A 19,218-nucleotide genomic window follows, 5' to 3' on the forward strand; every position below is an offset into this window, starting at 1 on the left:
TCCAACACGGGCAGCTCGTGAATGATCTTTTGGATGCACTTACATTGCCTAAACAAGTGGCGATCGTTAAATGTAGTGCACATCGGAAAGTGACGGATGACGTTGGTCGTGGTAATGCGTTTGCGGATGAGATTGCTAAGGAAACGGCTAAGAATCTTGCGACTCGAATGTATGTCGCGAGTTCAGTGAGGTGGCCGACGGAGACTGGTATGTGTGAAAATACTGTTGAGAGTGTGAAAGCAATTCAGAACGAAGCTACTAAAGCTGAAAAGACCAGGTGGAAAGAAAGTACAGGAAGATTGGATATGCATGGATGTTGGGTTGACCTGACGGAATGTCAGAGGTGGATGTTACCAGATGCGTACGTATTAGCTGTCGTGACGATGGCTCATGGGTTGTCACATATTAGTGCGAAAGGAATATGTAAGTTCTTGTCCCCTGTATGGAGGAATGAGGGTATTGCTAAGTGTGCCGAGAGAGTGGTTAAGAATTGTATGGTGTGTTTGATGCACAATCCCGGAAGGGGCACCCCCACTCCACCTGGTCATTTTGCTCCTCCTGTTTGTCCCTTTGAGGTGATCCAACTGGACTTTATCCATATGGAGAGATGCAATAACCTGAAGTATGTTTTGGTTGTGGTTTGCGCGTTCTCCAGATGGATTGAGGCCTATCCGCTTAAGGATAATACTGCCCTGTCCACAGCAAAAATCCTGCTGAAGGAGTACTTTCCTAGGTACGGAATGCCACGGATCGTGTGGTCGGATAATGGAAGCGAGTTTGTGGGAAGTGTAATGCAGAGTGTGTGTAAGGGCCTGGGAATTCGCCAAAAATTCCATAGTGCTAATCATCCTCAGGCAGCGGGTTTAGTTGAAGGGTACAATGGTACTCTGAAACTAAAACTCGCAAAGATTCAAGCTAGGACTGGTCTATCATGGCCTGATGCCTTGCCTCTGGCTCTCCTATCGACCAGAGCGACTGTACACTCTCGAGTAGGGCTTAGCCCATATGAGATTGTGTTCGGCCGCCCTGCGAATATTTGGGGAGTCCTGAGGCCGAGGGCTTTTGATAGTCTTGAGTATCCAATGTTAATTGATTACCTGCATGATTTGACCACTAAACTACGGTTAATCCATCAACAGGTCTTCGAAGCTCTACCGGCGCAGACAGAGGGTCCTGGACACCAGCTCCGGCCAGGGGACTGGGTTGTTACCCGAAATTTCGGTCGGAAACGTAACTTGGAGCCAAGATTCGTCGGACCCTTTCAAGTCTTGTTGACAACGAGGACAGTGGTTCGACTGGAGGGCCGGAAGAACTGGGTCACTGCCAGCCACACAAAAAAGGTACCGATCCCCTTACCAACGGACGGTTGGGTGAGGACTGGGATTTCGGCCACAGAAACTGAGACTCCTTTGCACTTTGTGCCGTTTAGCGACGCTCAACTTGTGGGGGAGGATTTGTCACTGCCAAACCCACATGTGGAGTCATCAGTAGCAGAGAACCCAAGGTCTGACTCGTTGTCCACTTCATCGAACACTGTTGCGCCAGCTGAACAATTGTTTGTAGAGCAAACTCGACCTGGAAGAGGTCGATACTTTCTTCGTTCAAGGACTAATAAAAATTAGTAGTATATTTGTTTTTTTTGATGTTACGAATATTATGGACAATTATATCCTTTCTTTTTGAGTTCTTATGTGCTTTTCTACTGCTAAGAGATTTGTAATAAAACTGAATGTTTTGAGGAAACCTCTCCATCCGGGTTACCGTAGGGCCGTGCGGGTACTCCTTTCTGTTTAGCAGGTTTCTGACGTTAGGTCGGTTACTTTTGTCGATTTCTGGGAACTCCTGGGGATTGATAATCGCTACTCAGAACGAAGTGCGTCAAGTACGTCACGGACGGTTTGTAGAGGATGGCATTCTCTAAGCTGTTGGAAGTAGAAAGGATGTCGACGCAGAGATTAGAGCTATGGAGGGTTGTACGAACAAAATGTTTTCTGTTTCAGGTGTTTCTACTGTTCCTGACCGTATCTATGTTATTGGTGGGTGGAGTGTATTTTGGAGTACCGCTGTTATTACCTTCTGTTTCACCTACCTTTTCTCCTAAACCCAGTTCCCTCACCACTGTCTCCCCACATTCCTTTCATCCTTTGCCTCAACATGAGCAGGTTAGACGTGCGGAATTCATGAATAATTCCTTTGTTCAACTCCTACATCAGCATCAGTTGGTGGTGAATACTACCAATTGTTGGGTATGTGGGTTAATGCCACATACCATGGATAGGGGTATCCCGTATTTGGTCCTTCCTTACAGCTCCCAGGGTTCAGCTCGAGCATTCCAAACTATGTTCCGTAGTGCACTAGATTCCTACCCCAGTCGAGAGCCACGGTCTGTCAATTTTGGTCCTGGGCCGTATCATAAGCCTTTGGCGATAGCAATAGCGGATCTGGATAGAGATGTTTTTGATGCATCACTCATTCCAGGTGAAGAAGTGCAGGCCTATAAGGATCTGAGCGAGGCTGAGTATAGTACGTCAGTGGGTGATAGACAGCTTAAGAGCTCGTCCCCAATATGGATTGTACCACACCTTGGTAATTTCTGCTTGAAAGGCCTGGGTCGAAATCCGAGAGCACAACTTGGGAACAGTGCTTGCACTGATACGTATGTTCTACCGATGCTCTCCTCCCCTGTTTTTCTGACTGCTAAGGGCACTTATTTTGTACGCTATGAACGCGCATATACATGGTTACCCCGCGACTTTTCGGGTACCTGTTATATTGCGAATCTTTTACCACCGACTTTCACGGTTGCTTCAGACTACCACAAAACTAGAGTCGTGAGAGGCGTTATTAGCAAAGAGGATACTGCTGGTCAAGAAGCAGGAGACTTCTTTAAGGGTTTCTTGCCGTTTTGGGGACCTATGGTTAATAGTAGGAACCTAAGACAGTTGACCCGTGTAGTTGAGTCGACTGCTAATATTACTGCAAATGCCCTTGGTAACTTAACAGCTGAACTACAGGCGGATAGACTCATGACGTTGCAGAACCGTATGGTTCTAGACGTTGTTCTTGCAGATAGAGGTGGTGTGTGTAAAGTTATCCATTCGAGTTGTTGCATTTTTATTCCTGACAATGCTCCAACTGTTTACCAAGCCATCTCGAAGTTGCACAAGATTTCCGAGTCCATACACGTGGACGAAGGTAATTGGACGCTCCTAGGATGGTTTTGGGGCCTGATTGTCAACCTGGGGTTGGAAGATTCTAATGATCGTAGGGGTTGTTGTAACGTTTCTGTTCACGTGTTGTCTTTGTGTGCAGTGTGGTCCTGCCTTATGTGGTCTATGTGCTACAACGTGTATAAGGCAGCCATCTGTTACCAAGGAGACGTTGATGAATAGAATGATGTTCCAGCAGCAGCTGAACGATTTGATGAATATTGACATAGACTCCGATCTCGACTAGTGCTTGCCTACATGAGGGCAAAAGGAGCGTCTGAGGTTCCGTGTGAGACGGGATGGCACTTTTGAGTGGTGACGAATATGGATGAGTGTGGTATCTACGAACCGCAAATGACGAGTATAGTGGGTGTACGCAGTTTCACTATGCAACCACGTATGGTTCGTCTTACTTTTGGGTTTGTTCATCCGAACCCTCGGGTTCCATTTTAGATACAGCATCCATTTTGTTTCTTGCCCTCAGGTAGCCAGCAAACGGACTTTGTCCGCCTCGTGACCCTGGGACTCCCAAGCTTACACGAGGGACACGTGTTTCTTTGAGGTGACTTTTACGATGAGGGAAATGACACGACTAAGGCAGATGGCCCCGCTCGAGGCTCATCTTGCCGCGCCGGTCTATTGTTTCAGCTATGCATACATTAGACACGAGGTCTTTGACCCTCTCTATCAAGTTTCCTTTATTGCTCCTAACACTCTTTTCTAACCTGTTGTGCGTCCTTGTCCTTTCCTTGCATCTGTTTTTCGTCCTTCCTCTTAATGTGTTTACGGTTAGGACGAAATGTGTTTATTGCAGAGGAGATATGTTTTTACAGTTGGGAACCGGCAAGACTGTTGTAATTGTGTTCCGGCCTCCTGAAACATGAACGCGACCCTTTTGAAGTTTATTGTGGGAACTGAGTTGTAACCTTTGTTCACCATACTGTGCTATGGCAAAAACTTGTATAAAAGGACCGATCCACTTCTACAAATTTGAAGCAGTCTCCGAGAACCTACACGTTGTGTACTTCTTGTGACCTCTGTATCCCTGCAGTAAATAAACGCTGATCTCTGACGTCGCTGGAAGTGTCCCGTGTCTCTGTGTTTAGTACGCCAGAACAGGTAACCCACGAAGGTTTCAGGTGTTGTTCCCTGGCACCGCTGGGTCTTAAGAATAACCCAGTCCTTCACCCCGCCGTGCCCCCTTGTCTACTTGGATGAAGTGAGACTGTTTTTTGCATATATATATATATATATATATACACACACACATATATATTTATATATAATATATATATATATATATATACATATATGATACCAGTTTCTCACCAAAAATTCGCCACTCACTTCCCATGCTTGTGCTGCCGCAGCGAGGTGACAAACCACTAACTATGCCTCCCAAAAACTTTGCTCACACAAAGTATGCAGCGCACTCACGAGTTGTTCTATTCCAAATTTTATTTACCAAAATCCACCGTAGCTAACAAACGCGTTTTAGCAATGACGGCTTTTGTCATTGATAAAGGCCGTCATTGGCGAAACGCATCTACTAAACATGTTCAGAGTGAGGGAAGCTTGCACCTATGCCGAAAACCACTACTGGACCCACAGTATTAGTATACATTAAACAGCACCCTCTGCTAGACAGCAAACACAATACTAGGCTGTCCTAGATAGCACAAGGCACTAGACTGCATTCCGTGCACACAGTGCAAAACACCCACTGTACTAGAAAAAGTATCAGGCATCAACATACATTAAACACGGCACTGCACTAGTGATTACACTGCACTACACTGCAAACTATAGTACACGGAATAGAGCAGGACTGCTTTTGATTCAAAGTTCACACTTTGCAGCTTCTCCCAGTGAGAGGACTGTACTGAGGCATATACTTGCTCTAGTCCACTTACCTTTATATGCCTTGATCGGCTCTGGACCCAGAAAGTTCATCTCCTTACACCTGTAGGGACACAGAAATTCTTTCAGTGATACAGAGCACTCAGAGGGTACACACGCACACACACACACGCAGATCTGGGGTATTAAAAGTGTCACAAATGATCTATTCCACTCAGAACTTCGCAGAGATTAGCACAAGACAAGACAAGCTCCAGGATCTCAGTAAAAACAGTGAAAAGCTCAGCTACCAACATATATGGCCACCCTCTCTCTATCTCTGTTTCTATCTATTTATCTGACTACCTGTGACACACTCTCTCTCCCTTTGTCTCATCCTTTTGTGTTTCTTTGTCTCTCTCTGCCTCTATGAGTGTCTCTTCCTATCTCTCTCTCTTTCAGAAAGCTCCAGTGATCGCAAAGGTAACTGTGAACACTGTTTGTTACTACAAATGCACGTACACTCTATATGCCACACTGTTAACACTTTGTTTCACTATCTCTCTCTCCTTCCCCACGTTCTCTCTCTGTGTGACTCTATCAATGTGAACAATTGCAGTTACTACACTCACACTCTCTCCCTATCTCAGCATCTGTAATGTTATCTGTCCCTCTTTGCTTCATTCTGCACATTTGTAAACACACTGCCTCTCTCTCTCTTTCTTGCTTTGTTTGTCTCTTTCCCTGCCAGTTTTTTGGATCTAAAAGGCAGATGTAAATAATCAAACAGACACTATCTCTCTCACTTCCTCCTTCTCTCTCTTAATATATGCCTTCCGATCTTCTAATCACACTTATGATCTCCTGTCTCCTTCCTCTATCTGTCTGTCTGTTTTGCACCCCAAAACGTCAATTGTGCTGAGTATGTGTCTGTGGAATCTTGCATCCTGCACCCTGTCTGTGAAAGCTTCAACCTGGAATTACTACATGTCCTGCATCTTCCAATCATTGAGCTCCTCCACCTCGGGATCCTTAAAATCCTACACTGTGGAATCTTTGGATCCCTGCACCTCTTGTATCTTGAAATCCATGAAGTCCTACACCTTGGAATCTCTAGATCCCTGCACAAAGGGATCTGCAAACACCTTTCACCTTCAAATACAAGGGATCTTGGAATTCTTGACGTCCTACACCTTCAAATCTATGTAGTCATGATCCTTGGAATCTCCGCAGTTCTGCACCTCGGAATTTCTGGAGCCTTGTATCTTGGAATATCTGGATTGCTGTATGTAGGAATCTGTGCATTACTGTGCTTTGCAATCTCTGGATCCCTGTACTTTGGAATAACTGAAGGCTTGCACCTTGAATTTTCTAAACAGCTGAACATTGGACTCATATAAGTCCTATATCTTAGAGACTCTGGGATTCTGCATGTTCATTTTCTTTTTCCCTATACCTCTGTATCACTTGGGCCCTGCACATTGGACTCACTGAAGTTCCACACCTCAGAATTCATCAAGCCTTGTACCTTGGAAGTTTTGAGGTCCTGTCCCTTGGTGTCTATAAGCTCCTACACCTTGGAGTCTATGAGTTCCTTTCCCTTGGAGTCTCTGAGGTCTTGCACATTGGGTACTCTGAGGTCCTGCCCCTTTGAGACTCTGAGGTCCTGCAGAGTGAGGACTCTGAAGTGCTGCACCATGAGTACTCCGAGTTGCTGCATCTTGAGGACTCAGAGGTCCTGTATCTTGGAGACTCGGAGCGATTGCATCTTGGAGTCTATGAACTCCTGCACCGTGGAGTCTATGAGCTCCTGTACCCTGCAGGCTCTAAGGTCCTGTGCATTGGGGACACTGAGTTCATGCACCTTTGGGACTCTGAGCTCCTGTACCTTGCAGACTCTGAGGTCCTGCACCTCGGGGATTCTGTGGTCCTGCTCCTTGGAGACTGGGAGGTCCTGCAACTTGGAGTCTCTGAGGTCATGCGCCTTGAACCTTGCTGCAAATTCTGCTTGTGGACATCTCGTTTCAAGTCTAGAGCCTTTGGTGAGACTACTTCAGGCAGGCTGCTTCAAACACCCCCCAACTTTTCTTCTATTTCTTGTTGTTGCAAACTTTTCCCAGGTGCTGTTCTGTATAATATCAGAGGACTAGCCCCTTTGTTTGGATCTTAACTGCTTCCAGATTACCCTAAACCACGTGGACCGGATATTAACTCCAGGGCAGCTCCAAAAATGAAATGGTGCCATTAGGAAGCAGGTGCCCTTCTCTCCAGTTCCTTCCCGTGTCTCTTACACTATCCTCGTCTCCACCTCCCTCTGCATTTCTCCCCCCTTCTCACGCCTTTCCTGGTCAATCGCCTTTCTTTCTTCTTCCACCTTCTTTCTATTTCTCTATATTTTAGTCACTATCTCTCCTTCCCCTGTCTCTGTTTCCTTAAGTGAGAGTTCTCGAACACTTTCAAAGGTTCGAGGATTGATTTGATGGTGACCCCAGAGGATTTTGTCGATTGAAGGGAAATCATTAAGTTAAATTTCAGCGAGATCCAGCTGAGTTCGGCAAGCAGGCCGAATTCGGCACATTATACTGCTCGCGCTGATTTTTAGTGCCAGGAGCTTCTTCTGCGCTGTAAAACCAGAGTGAATGGCAAAAGGAAGCGCACCAAAGTGCCCTGCTTCTTTCTGCCGCTCAAGTTGATTTTCTACTCGTGAGGCAACTTTCTCAACCTGAACGGTAGCGAACGGTAGCGACGTGCCACAACTGCCTGTGTGAGTGAAAGTAGGCACAAATTGAAAAAGTATTCAAATGGATTAATATCCATATTAAAGGAACTAAATCTAATAAGTGGAACAGAAGAGAAAGTATAAAGTGCACTTTTTTATAGAATGACCAATGGATTCGTTTATACCTGTATTTTGGACAGTGCATGACATTGTGACTCAGACACAGGTACAAGCCCAGTTCTGTGCTTGGTGTTCTAGTCCATGCAGGGCATCTTAATTCAACTGCGGCTTTCACCAGCCCATGGCGGTATCTTTGAGTGCAATTCCTTCATGTGCATCTTTATGACACTGAATGACACTGACATCATCCATGCCTATTTTATGCTTTCTCTTTTATTTTCAACAACTGCTGCACACCAACCACACCTCGTTTTTATAAATCTTTTTCTTTTGATGAATCCCTGGGGCGAAACTGGTGATTTGATGTGCAGCGCATTACACATGTTTTCGCCATAAGAGGTTTGCTATAAGTGGTAATAACTGCTCTAAAGCTTTTCCATTGTGAATGCCCTAGAGTTAATCACAAGTGGTGAAAGGTGTTTTGGCCCAGCCTTCTGAACATAAAGCATCTGTGTGGAATGTACCATTATGCATAAACCTGTGAATGTGAAATATTACGCCTGAATACCAAAAGCATTATAATATTGTAACTCAGAAACCACATCACTTTGCCTCAGTTTGAACAACTGTAGTACACGTCTCTCTACAATACCCGTCATTACCTCAGAATTAGTGCTTTCCCATAGTTGCTAATTCCCCAGAACACCGTTGCAAATTGTGCCCATTCATTCCTATTGGTAATTTAACTCTGGGTACTGGGGCCACTTGCAGTCAGATAGGCACAAGCAATATGTTATGTATGCTCCTTAAACTAGGGCATACCACTAGGGCTGCACCCCTTTATGGCTCTACACATGCTCCTTACTAAAGGATGAGTGAGGGTTAGGAGAGGATATGGGTTTTAGACAATTCCAATGATATTTCAAAGCATTGAAGGAGATTTTCAGTTCTCTGTGATTGTGGAAAATCTGAGGTAGGTTCTACGGACAAAGGTGCTTTTCCTGGACACCAGAGAATTTCCCTGGATTCAGTGGGTATTTTCATAAGACTGAGTGTTTGAGTAGTCTCAAAGCCATTTATTGAAAACTCAACTGATGTTTCTTAGAATAAAAAATAGTTTTCAAAGACTGTCAATGTTTTCAGAACAAGCCAGGGACCCTGAACACTGTTTGAAAGATGGGAGAGTAGCTACGAGGTGACCTACATATAATAATTGTATGAGGTGGTACTGCTCTGTCAGTAGAGTGAATTTGTGTGAGTTCTGTACTGACATTTCCACACTGCAGCCAGACCTGCTCCTTACATACTGAGAGGAGGACAATAAACAAACCTTACCTGTCCAGGGTGCTTCTAACATCCTGCAAAACAGAAGAACAGACAGAAAGACATCAGCTATGCAGAAGTTTAGGCATTAATTGTGATATTCAGGTTAAAATAACGACACATGCAAGTATTTCTTCCAAGGAGACACTAGGGTGACAATCTCACACCTCAACACACACAGTCTGTGGTATTCTGAATGGGGTCACATGACACAGCACAGTTTGTAATGGGGAACAACCTTTACAACGCAACTTTTACAACGCACTACACTTACAACGCATTTTTTACAACGCACAATCCATTATAACGCATGACTTTACAACGCATGACATTACAACGCATTTTTAAAAACTACCTTTACAACGCATTCCATTACAACGCATACTACCATTACAACGCATAACATTACAACGCATAATATTACACTACACTATCCAACACTTACCCTACTGTTGCACCCCCTGGAGTTAGAATAGTAATTTTTACCCCTATACTATCCAACACTTTCCCTACTGTTGCACCCCCTGGAGTTAGAATAGTAATTTTTACCCCTATACTATCCAACACTTTCCCTACTGTTGCACCCCCTGGAGTTAGAATAGTAATTTTTACCCCTATACTATCCAACACTTTCCCTACGGTTGCACCCCCTGGAGTTAGAATAGTAATTTTTACCCCTATACTATCCAACACTTTCCCTACTGTTGCACCCCCTGGAGTTAGTGTAGTGAGTTCTCTCTGAATATGTACAGGCATTGTTAAGTTAGCATAACCACGTTAGATGTTAGAAAGCCATCTTTTTGCTTTTGCACACGACACTGCGTTTACATGTTATTTCTTAAAACGAACTGCTGTCTCGAGACTTGCTTCACACAAGAGCAATCTGTTGTTACCATCCCAAGCTCTGCGCAGCGACCTTGGTCTGTACACGGTGTGACAAATAGTCTGGATTATTACACAATGCATGTTTTTCACTCTAGGTTGATCGGCCCACTATTTAGCCATAACACACGCGCAGCTGCAAATGCCTGAAAATTAGTGCTTTTAGTATCACAGACATCATGTTTATTATTCAGACCGAAGACGAGCCTTCCTGCGAGAAGACTCCTGATGCTCCTGTGATGTGATTTCACTAAGCTGATCTTTGAGGTATGGGGTCCCCTATTCAAGCCTAAGAGACCTTCTATTAGCATAATAATAATATTAGCTTCTTAGTAAAGGGAAGGTGGTAGTATCCACTGTCATTATAATATGATCACCCCTTTTATATTCTATGGTATTGTAACTATGTTGCTGGTTTTGATATTAATCATTTGTCTGCTTGTATTAGCCAAAGTACTGCATCTTAGGACACGTGGTCTATAAAAATAAACCCCTTTTATTTACAACGTGTCTCTGTTGATTATTGTTGTGGACTGATGTGAGAATAATATACGAACAGGTATTTCCGATTCCCACCATTCCTGAGTATGTACCGAGTCGCGTGTTCTGGGTTGTCTTTTCATTGGGACCGCCGAGCTAAATCTCGGATAACGAATGGGACACTTATGCTAGCCGGATACTGGGTTCTGGGTTCTGAGGTGAGTTTCTGGTACACCACAACTCACTGAGGTCCTGGGGTTCTACGCGTAGTTCTGTGTATAAGCAGAATCCCTGCAACATGGCGCACCTAACGTTTGGTCTATGAGTTGAAACGCCTTAGTAGTGCTTACATTTAGTCCACAGCACCCTCATTCTTGTTTCCGGATAACAAGTCTGACGGATTTAAACCTACCTAGTTCTATTGATATAGGTTCCTTCAAGCTTGATCATTAAAAAGGTTATTGAACCCTTGTGCTACTAAATACTTGAAGTATAGCTTGTCCTTATGGCAGTAGACATTGCGGCGCACAGCCGTGCAGCTCTGAAACGTCATTTGACGCAGTATGGGGTGCCGGACACGGGCATGGACGTCATCTTTGTGGTGGGAGCCGATGCGGCTCACCCGTTTGAGTTGTTCTATTCCTGGGTGACGATTCCGGCAGTCAGTGGGGATGACGATACCTTTCATTCTTACACTGCTACTGCCGTGCCTGCTAACTATGCGCCGTATAGGACACAGGAGATACCAATATCTGCTTGGCAACATCAGATTTGGTTTAATGGCGCCCTCCCCCATGTGGTTATACCGCCGAGAATGGGCCCTTTATCAATTGCAGGGGCCACTTGGCCGGTACTAGCCGGATTTACGCCTCATCCCCGTTACCTCACGGTGACGGTGGCTGAATTGCGTGTACTACACACTGCCCTTATATCAGTATATAGGGCGTTGGTGCAGTATGTGTCGCGCACTGTACAGGCGGGGGCGCCTGTTAGTGCGGGACAACCTAGTGATCGTCACGCGGTGGTCATTAGTCCTGTTATGGTCAATTCTGTTGTGGGCAAGCGCCCCCTCACAAGGGATGATTATCCTTTTTGGCTTGCTGAAAAATTTGACCAAATAGAGGCGGTTTATCCGCATACAACTCCTGTGGAAAAACACAGGATCCTCACCATTAGTTTGCCTAAAGACTTAGTTCCCCATATAGATGATTGTGTATCCTGGGGTAAGATTTTTGCTGCGACGTACGCGCAGTGCTTCGGCACTCCGTCTATGTTACAGCTGCCCTCCATAATTAAACAGGTTCAAGAGGACCATGGAGCGGAGTCTGCGATAGAATTGGGGATGGTGGCTACCATGATAATGGGAAACCTTAAGGGTGATGCGTTGCACTTTCAGGTTCGTAATGAACTGAAGAAAGTTGCTGAAGAGGACAAGCCGCAGGAATTTGCAAAAATAATTTCAGAAGCATATCGTGATTTGGGTCGTAGCTCTTTAGGAGTTAAGCCTGTGATCAAAAATCCCGATTCTAAGCAGCAGGGTAAGGCAGAAACTTCTGGTAAGGATGGTCGGCCAATTTTTCCAAAACAACCTTGGCGGACTAAACAACAGGGAAAGCAGCAGCAGAAACAGGGCTCTCGGCCTGCCTCTCCCGTACAGTCAAGTAGTGAACGCACTTATGATCTGCGAGATCGTGCTACTATTAAGTCTCCTGATAGATTTCAGGTTTCTGAACCGCGCTCTCCTCGTTCTTCACAGGAAACATCGGCTACACAGTCTGGTGGCGGAGGCGGTGGCAAAGGTCGGGGTGCTCCACAACAGCGTGACCAACCCCGACAGACTGAGGGTAAAGGCAAGCAGGACGAGTTTGCTCGACAAAGACCCCCGTTTCAGAAGAAGAAAGTGGCGGCTCTGACGGCAAAATATGCCTCAGATAGTGCGGACACAGCTTCAGAACCGGACATGGGCGCTGACGCTACTGGACAGCGCGGCAGAAATTACCATAGTCCGTCAAGCTCTGCGTCCATTTCTGGCGGCGACAGCAACTGATGTATTGGTTACTGTTGAGACGGCTGACACCAGAGTGGCTCCCCCTGATAGACTTTATGAAATAGTCTTATTAATAGAGGGTGACATACAACGTACTATAAAAGGGATTTTTTGGGATAATCTGACCACCACCTATGATATCCTCCTAGCGGAGGCAGATTGGCCCCCAGCCTTCATTTTGGAAGCTCCTAGAGGGGAGGAGAAAATCCTCCCGTCCTTTGCGCACACGGTGCCTAAGGACCAAGCTGAAATGTACGCTGGTGAGTGGGCGCTGGCGCTTGCGCCAGCGGTATATCGTACTCAAGTGGGTTGGGACCGGTTGTCCCCCTGCCATGAGATTCCATTGCGGTCTATGCCCCAGCCTCAGCCCCAATATCCCATGCGTCGTGAAGCTAGACCTCACGTCGCGGCGATCCTTGAACAATTGGAATATCAGGGTGTGATTGAAACCTGTGTGTCCCCTATGAATAACCCTTTATTCACTGTAACGAAGCCTGACGGCTCGTACCGTTTAGTTTTGGATTACCGGCACCTAAACTCCCATTGCCGGACCTGCGCGGTACAAAATACACATAGCTCGGCTCTAGTCGACAGTCTCGTGTGTAAACGGTTTAAAACGACACTTGACATTTCCAATGGCTTTTTTAGCCATAACCTGTCCACACTGAGTAGCCAGTGGACAGCGTTTACTTCGGGCGGAAAACAAAAACAGTTTACGAGATTAGCCATGGGCTACAAAAATAGCCCTGGCGTCTTTTCCGCTCGCGTGGTTTCTCTCTTAGAAAGAATAGACCCCGAGGCATACTCCTATGTTGACGATATCTACCTCACGGATGACGAGCTGTTGCCGCATCTGTCTCGAGTCGACAATATTGTAGTGAGTTTTGCTGACTATGGCTACAAATTCAATTTTGCGAAGTCTCACATCGCGGAATATACAGTGTTGTTTTTGGGCTACGAGCTCAATAATGAAGGTAAGGGGTTAGCTCCCCACTTTCTGGAGAAGTGCGCATGCTTGAGTGCGCCAACGACACTAAAGAAATTACAATCTCTGCTGGGCTTTCTGAATTTCGGCCGTACGTACATTCCTGATTATGCCCAGCGTATCAAGCCGCTTTACGCCTTGGTACAACCCACATTTTCGAAGTCTAGCTGGCAGCTGGAACATTCTAAAATTTTACAGTCTTTACAGGCTGACCTTCTTGCTTCACAATATTTGCTGACACGTGATAACCGCACCAACCTGGTAATAAGAATAGTGCCAGGCGCTGTGGGTTTCACGTATTTGACGTTTAATGAGGGCGATACAGTCCCCATTGCGTACAAATCCCCACTTGTACACCTCTGCTGAATTACGTTTTTCCGCGGTCGAAAAAGTTCTGACTGCTGTACAGATGGCGATCCTTAAAGAACGCGCACTGTCACATGGGAAACAGATTCTGGTTGTAACACCCTATCCTGCCTTAGAAGCGGTGACAAAGGCAAGTGTACCAAATTCTAAAGCTTTGCATCCTCGGTGGATACAATGGGCCACAACACTGACGTCGCCAGACGTCACCTACATCTTTGATGCCTCATTACAGACTCAAGAGTTCTTGCAGTATGAATTCGTTCATCCGGCTCCTCTGTCTTTGCGCCCGCTCGAAGAATACCATTGTGTCATATACACTGACGGGTCTGCGCAGCCCGCAATTGGATCAAAGCACGCCTACTCAGCGGCTTGCGCAATTGTCGTAGGTACTTTCGTAAATGGTGAATTCCAATCTGATGCAGTGCATACGCAGTCATTGGGCGATTGTACCGCGCAATTGGCGGAGCTTCGGGCTCTAGTGCTTGCACTGGAGTTTGCTGATCCCCGAGTCACTACTCTAATTGTGAGTGATTCTTTCTACTGTGTCCAGTCCTATAATGACAATTTACACTTCTGGTCTCAGAATGACTATCGAGACACAAAAGGTGGCACAATTAAGCATAAAACGCTTTGGGTTCGAGTGGCAGACTTTAAAGAACGTCTCCCTCTAGTGAATGTTATTCACACTCTTGGTCACCAGCGACTTGGTGTCCATGCTGTCGGTAACAGCTTGGCTGACGAGGCAGCAAAAACAGCAGTGGCTACATACTTAGTGGCAGCAGTTACCAGATCAAAGAGTAAGATTGATGATGACATCTTGGCAGCTATTGCTGCTACAGAAAAGGGAGGCGATTACCCGAAGGGTTTTCCTTCTCGTTACATTTACCATTTAAGTCCTGATAATGTCCCATTAGTGAGGATTAACGACGTTGGTGACAGAATTATTCCCAACGCGGACTGCAGACCCGCACTGATTCTGGCTGCTCATGAGGGGTTGGCGTCTGCCCACGCCGGAGTGTCAGCCACAATATCTCTGCTACAACAACGTTACTGGTGGTTTGGTTTATATAAACAAGCGCGCGCTTATGTTCTTGATTGTGACATTTGCCAACAGATTAAACCTTCTACTGTTGCGCGCCCATCACAAACACAGTTGTACATATCCAATAAACCATTTGGTTGTGTTTATTTGGATCACTGCGGTCCTTTTTCTTCTGATACTGCGTACAAGTACATCTTGGTTGCAGTGGATTCGTGCACACGTTTTCTGTGGGTATGGCCACAAAGGAGTGCTGACTCGCGGACTGTCATCAGAGATTTGCGTGTCTTTGTGGGAACTTTTGCGTGTGGTACCTTCCATTCTGATCAGGGCCCTGCGTTTGCCTCTAAGGCTTACAAGGAGGCTATGAGAAATTTGGGGGTCCTAGTCAAATTTTCGTCCCCCTACCGACCTGAGGGTAATAGTGTGGTGGAGCGAATGAACCGTGACTTAAAGCAATCATTGACAGCCCGTGTTTTAGGCACAGGCCGGAACTGGCTAGCCCATTTGTATAACGTTCAACGTGCACTTAATAATCTCCCTAGAAGGTCTCTGGGTGGGCGGACCCCGTACATGATGCTCTTCGGAATCAGAATGTTTGTACCGGACCTTGATGGTCTAGACATGGCGGCGTCGACCGCACCCTTTGACGTAGATGATCACTGTGCTGTTTTACAGACTCTACAAGAAGCCAGAGACACTCTATCGAAGGAACACTTGCCCTCCACATCTGAAGTTGAAGTTCAGGTTCCGGTAGTCGGCTGGCTACCCCGAGTTGGAGATCTGGTCCGTGAGAAGGTGGAGAACAAGAAGGAGTTCGGCCCCTCTTATCGTGCACCAGTTCCAGTGCTTGGAGTGCAGGGAACAAGAACAGTCATTTTACCTCCACTTCCTGGTCGCAAAGAAAACAGGTACATCTCTATTGACAATGTCAAACTTCAGCGAGTGGCCGATACTTCTTAGCATGACTCCAGCAGTTTCATGCCAGACGATGCAAAGAAATTCAATGTTGACTCTTGCTTCTAACACCTTGCCTGATGTTGCCATCGAGATGCAATCGGTTACTGATCCCTTGTTGATACCATCGGCTGGTGGTTTGCCCGAAGAAACTGAGTATGCTTATCCTACACGTGGTCCCTCGCCTGTTTTACAATCTACGGCACTTGGCCAGACTTACATTTGGCTGTTGCTTTTCAGTGTTTTTTTGTTTATGTCCATTGGATTCGTGATAGTTTTTTTCCGTCTTGTGGATGGCCACTATCTGAGTGAGAGATCGACAATTAGACTTATCAATGGAACTTTGGCCCCCCACTCCTCGTCCCACATCATGAAGAGGGACCAGACTTTTGTGAATATTACTGCCTGGCCCGTCTTGGATGGAATCGCATGGGATGCTGTTAAATTCCAAATTCATGGGCCTACAGAGGTCATTAATGTACCTAATGTATTTCGTGTTTCTATGGGTGATGTGGTTGGGCAGAACATGCGTTCTGATGATTGGGATGTACACGCCATTGAGTCACTGTTTTCTGATTTGAAATATTATGCCGCTTTTGATGCTGAAGATTTATACGAAAATGCGGCTAATTATGCGGAACAGTATTGTTTTCAACATTATGGCAATCATTTCCTGCATAAAGCAAATACATTTAGAAATTTTGTAAATTTTACCCAATGGGAACACTGTCCTACTCCCGAATTCGGAAGTTCACAAACACTAGTTAACAAGTATTCATATTTTACCGATTTCAGTGTTTCCAACCCGGCAGCGTTTTATTTTAAGGTGCTGCCTGAGTCTGCCGCAAAGGTTAGACTGACACACACAAAGTTACTTTATTCCAAGTCCTTTATGGACGAGTTGTCAATCAAAGGTTATGATGTATGGAAGGCTACTATTGATCTAAAGTCGGTTTGGGGTTCCAAGCCGTGGCAGGTACAGGGTACAGAGGCTTTACATCGTGCCTGTCTTATACCGAATCATATTTTATTTTTAAATTCATCCATCTTCCAAACCACCTGTTTTGGATTGGCTACTTCTAAACAATTAAAATCACCTTCTGTGCCGGATCTGGGCGCTTATCCCAATTGGGATAGCCACACAGATCTGTCCCTTGCTGCTTTGCACTCCTTAGTTTCAAATACATCTTTCAATATTTCGAAAGTTAATAGTGAGGGTTGGTTAATTTGGCAAAGCAGTTCAGATATCTGTCAACGACGTTTTCTGGGACTGAAACCGGGGTATACTCAGGAACGCGTAGACCCTCGGTTTGAGTCGTCACATACTGTAACTACATACTCTGTGGGCAAGTTATGTCAATCTTGGCTGCGACATTCCACTTTGGCGTCTGTCAAAGTTCATTTATCACAATTACATGACAAAATAGATTTGAATGATTTTGTTAAGGGTCCTGTGGGTGGCAGAACCAAGAGGTGGGCGTATGCTATTTACAACGAAGTCTGGAAGTTGTCACAGATTGAGGCGGCTTCCAGATTGAGGGCTATTGACCAAGCCAACATGGAAAAGGTTTTAGCCGTTATAGATAACAGCATTAGCACTCTCTCTTCTAGGATTTATACATTAGATAATATTGTTTCATCAGTAGTTGATATTGTGCATGATGATATGTCTGTGTTATATCATGGTCAAAACCAGTTGCGTTCTGTTATGCAGTTTGCATGGACATTGCAGACTTTAAAGGCAGGGAGAGTCCCTTGGGACTATCTTAACACTACATCGTTATTCCTTCCCTTTAACCTTACTGACAAGCAGCGATTTATGTCCATGAAGGATGCTACATATTCATTGTTACATATTGAAAAATTAGAACCATTGCCTTTTTCTGTAGCGGAGATTAATTCAGCTACGTGGTTAGTCCACGGATTGATAACTCTCCCTTTTGCGCTTTTTAAGTTTACGTCTTGTATGAAACATTATGCTTTGGGTAGATATGAACCGCTGGGCACCGCTTTCATACATGAGGTTTGGTCCCTCCCCTTTACGTATAGATGTACTAGGGACGGGACTGAGGTTTATTTGAAGGGCGAGGAATGTACCACGTCACCAGACCATTCCTTGGTATGTAGGCACATTCAATTACACGGCGCATGCAATGTACAAGCACCGAACTTAGCCTGCGTCCTACGAGGTATCCCAGTGCCTGTGATTACGCCTTCTTTCACGCTGCTTGCAAACGGTAGTTATTTAATTTTGAATAATGAAGCTTGCTGTGGGATGTTAGTGGGAATCCCGTACATAGTAACTGTCTCGCAGAAAGTTGTCTGCTGCAATAATGTTCTCTTTCCACCCCCGCATGGGCGGCTGGATGCTTCCATCTGGCCTTCGATTCCAACCTTGAAAGCAGAGTTCAACAAGTTGAGCAGAATAAGAGCCCTATTGTCCCAAGAAGAGGTGTCTTTGACTTCATCTCGTGAAACCTTCGTCCTTCACGTTGCTAATACGCGCACTGAGGTACAGGCGCTTCTGAATACTGACCTCCCCCTGCATTTCGGCTCTTTGATCCAAACTATTTTCAATGCCTCGTCCACGACCGGCCTGGCTCATTTTTTTAAACTTGTGGGCTCGGGTCTCGTGACCTCTTTCCAAACTATTTTTGGTGTGGTTCCGGGATTTTTTCATTCACTTTTCTCGAGCATCTTTGGAGGTGTTCCGCTGCTTCTGGCACTAGTGGCGGGTGTGCTGCTTTTCCTTTTCATACTACGGAATGGCTGCTCCTTCTGTGCCGCACGTGCACCTGTCCCGCCTGCATCTTCTTCGGGATAGGATGCTTGACTTTTATGGAACTCTGCCATTGGCGACCTTAAGCCTGGCATATGGATTATCTTTCCGGTATTGCTACTTCACCTGCGTGCAGCCTGTGCTTCACTGCCTGGATTGTCCCTTTGAATGGCCTTTGGATTTGTGCTTGACCAGCCTGGTGTCTCCGGTGCCGGATTTCGATCGACTAATGAGGCCCTTAGTGTCTCACGAGTTGACCTGTTCTGGTGTCCGGATAATGGCTTGTGGAGCAGCACATGGGATCCTGGGTAATTGGGACATCTCTACAGCTGCCTACAACTTCTTGGCTATGAGCTATTTGGAGGAACATTCCGGGTGCCCTCTGATCGTGCTGGAAGCTCCGATGATTGAAGAACACGTGTGTTCCTTTTCGTTGATGGATTGGATGGCTGAGACTTTCGCTGGCCCTGCAA

The 19,218-nt window shown here is 45.7% G+C and overlaps 1 protein-coding gene across 4 annotated transcripts in view; it reads right to left on the reverse strand.

Moving 5' to 3' along the window:
- Positions 1–19,218, reverse strand: part of LOC146830275 (E3 ubiquitin-protein ligase TRIM39-like) — a 305,072-nt gene that overhangs the window by 78,024 nt on the left and 207,830 nt on the right. For all 4 annotated transcript variants that reach the window (XR_014961405.1, XR_014961404.1, XM_085604467.1 and 1 more), the window contains exons 4-5: positions 9,223–9,245; positions 5,123–5,172 (exon numbers count right to left, since the gene is read on the reverse strand). Coding sequence is in view for 2 of the 4 variants with exons in the window: in XM_085604467.1 (XP_085460593.1) it covers positions 5,123–5,172; positions 9,223–9,245 (73 nt within the window). In the remaining 2 variants the exon portion in view is untranslated. The remainder of the gene's footprint in view (positions 1–5,122; positions 5,173–9,222; positions 9,246–19,218) is intronic.

Source organism: Triturus cristatus, chromosome 5_1 (assembly GCF_964204655.1).
Source record: "Triturus cristatus chromosome 5_1, aTriCri1.1, whole genome shotgun sequence".
Taxonomy (NCBI): Eukaryota; Metazoa; Chordata; class Amphibia; order Caudata; family Salamandridae; genus Triturus; species Triturus cristatus.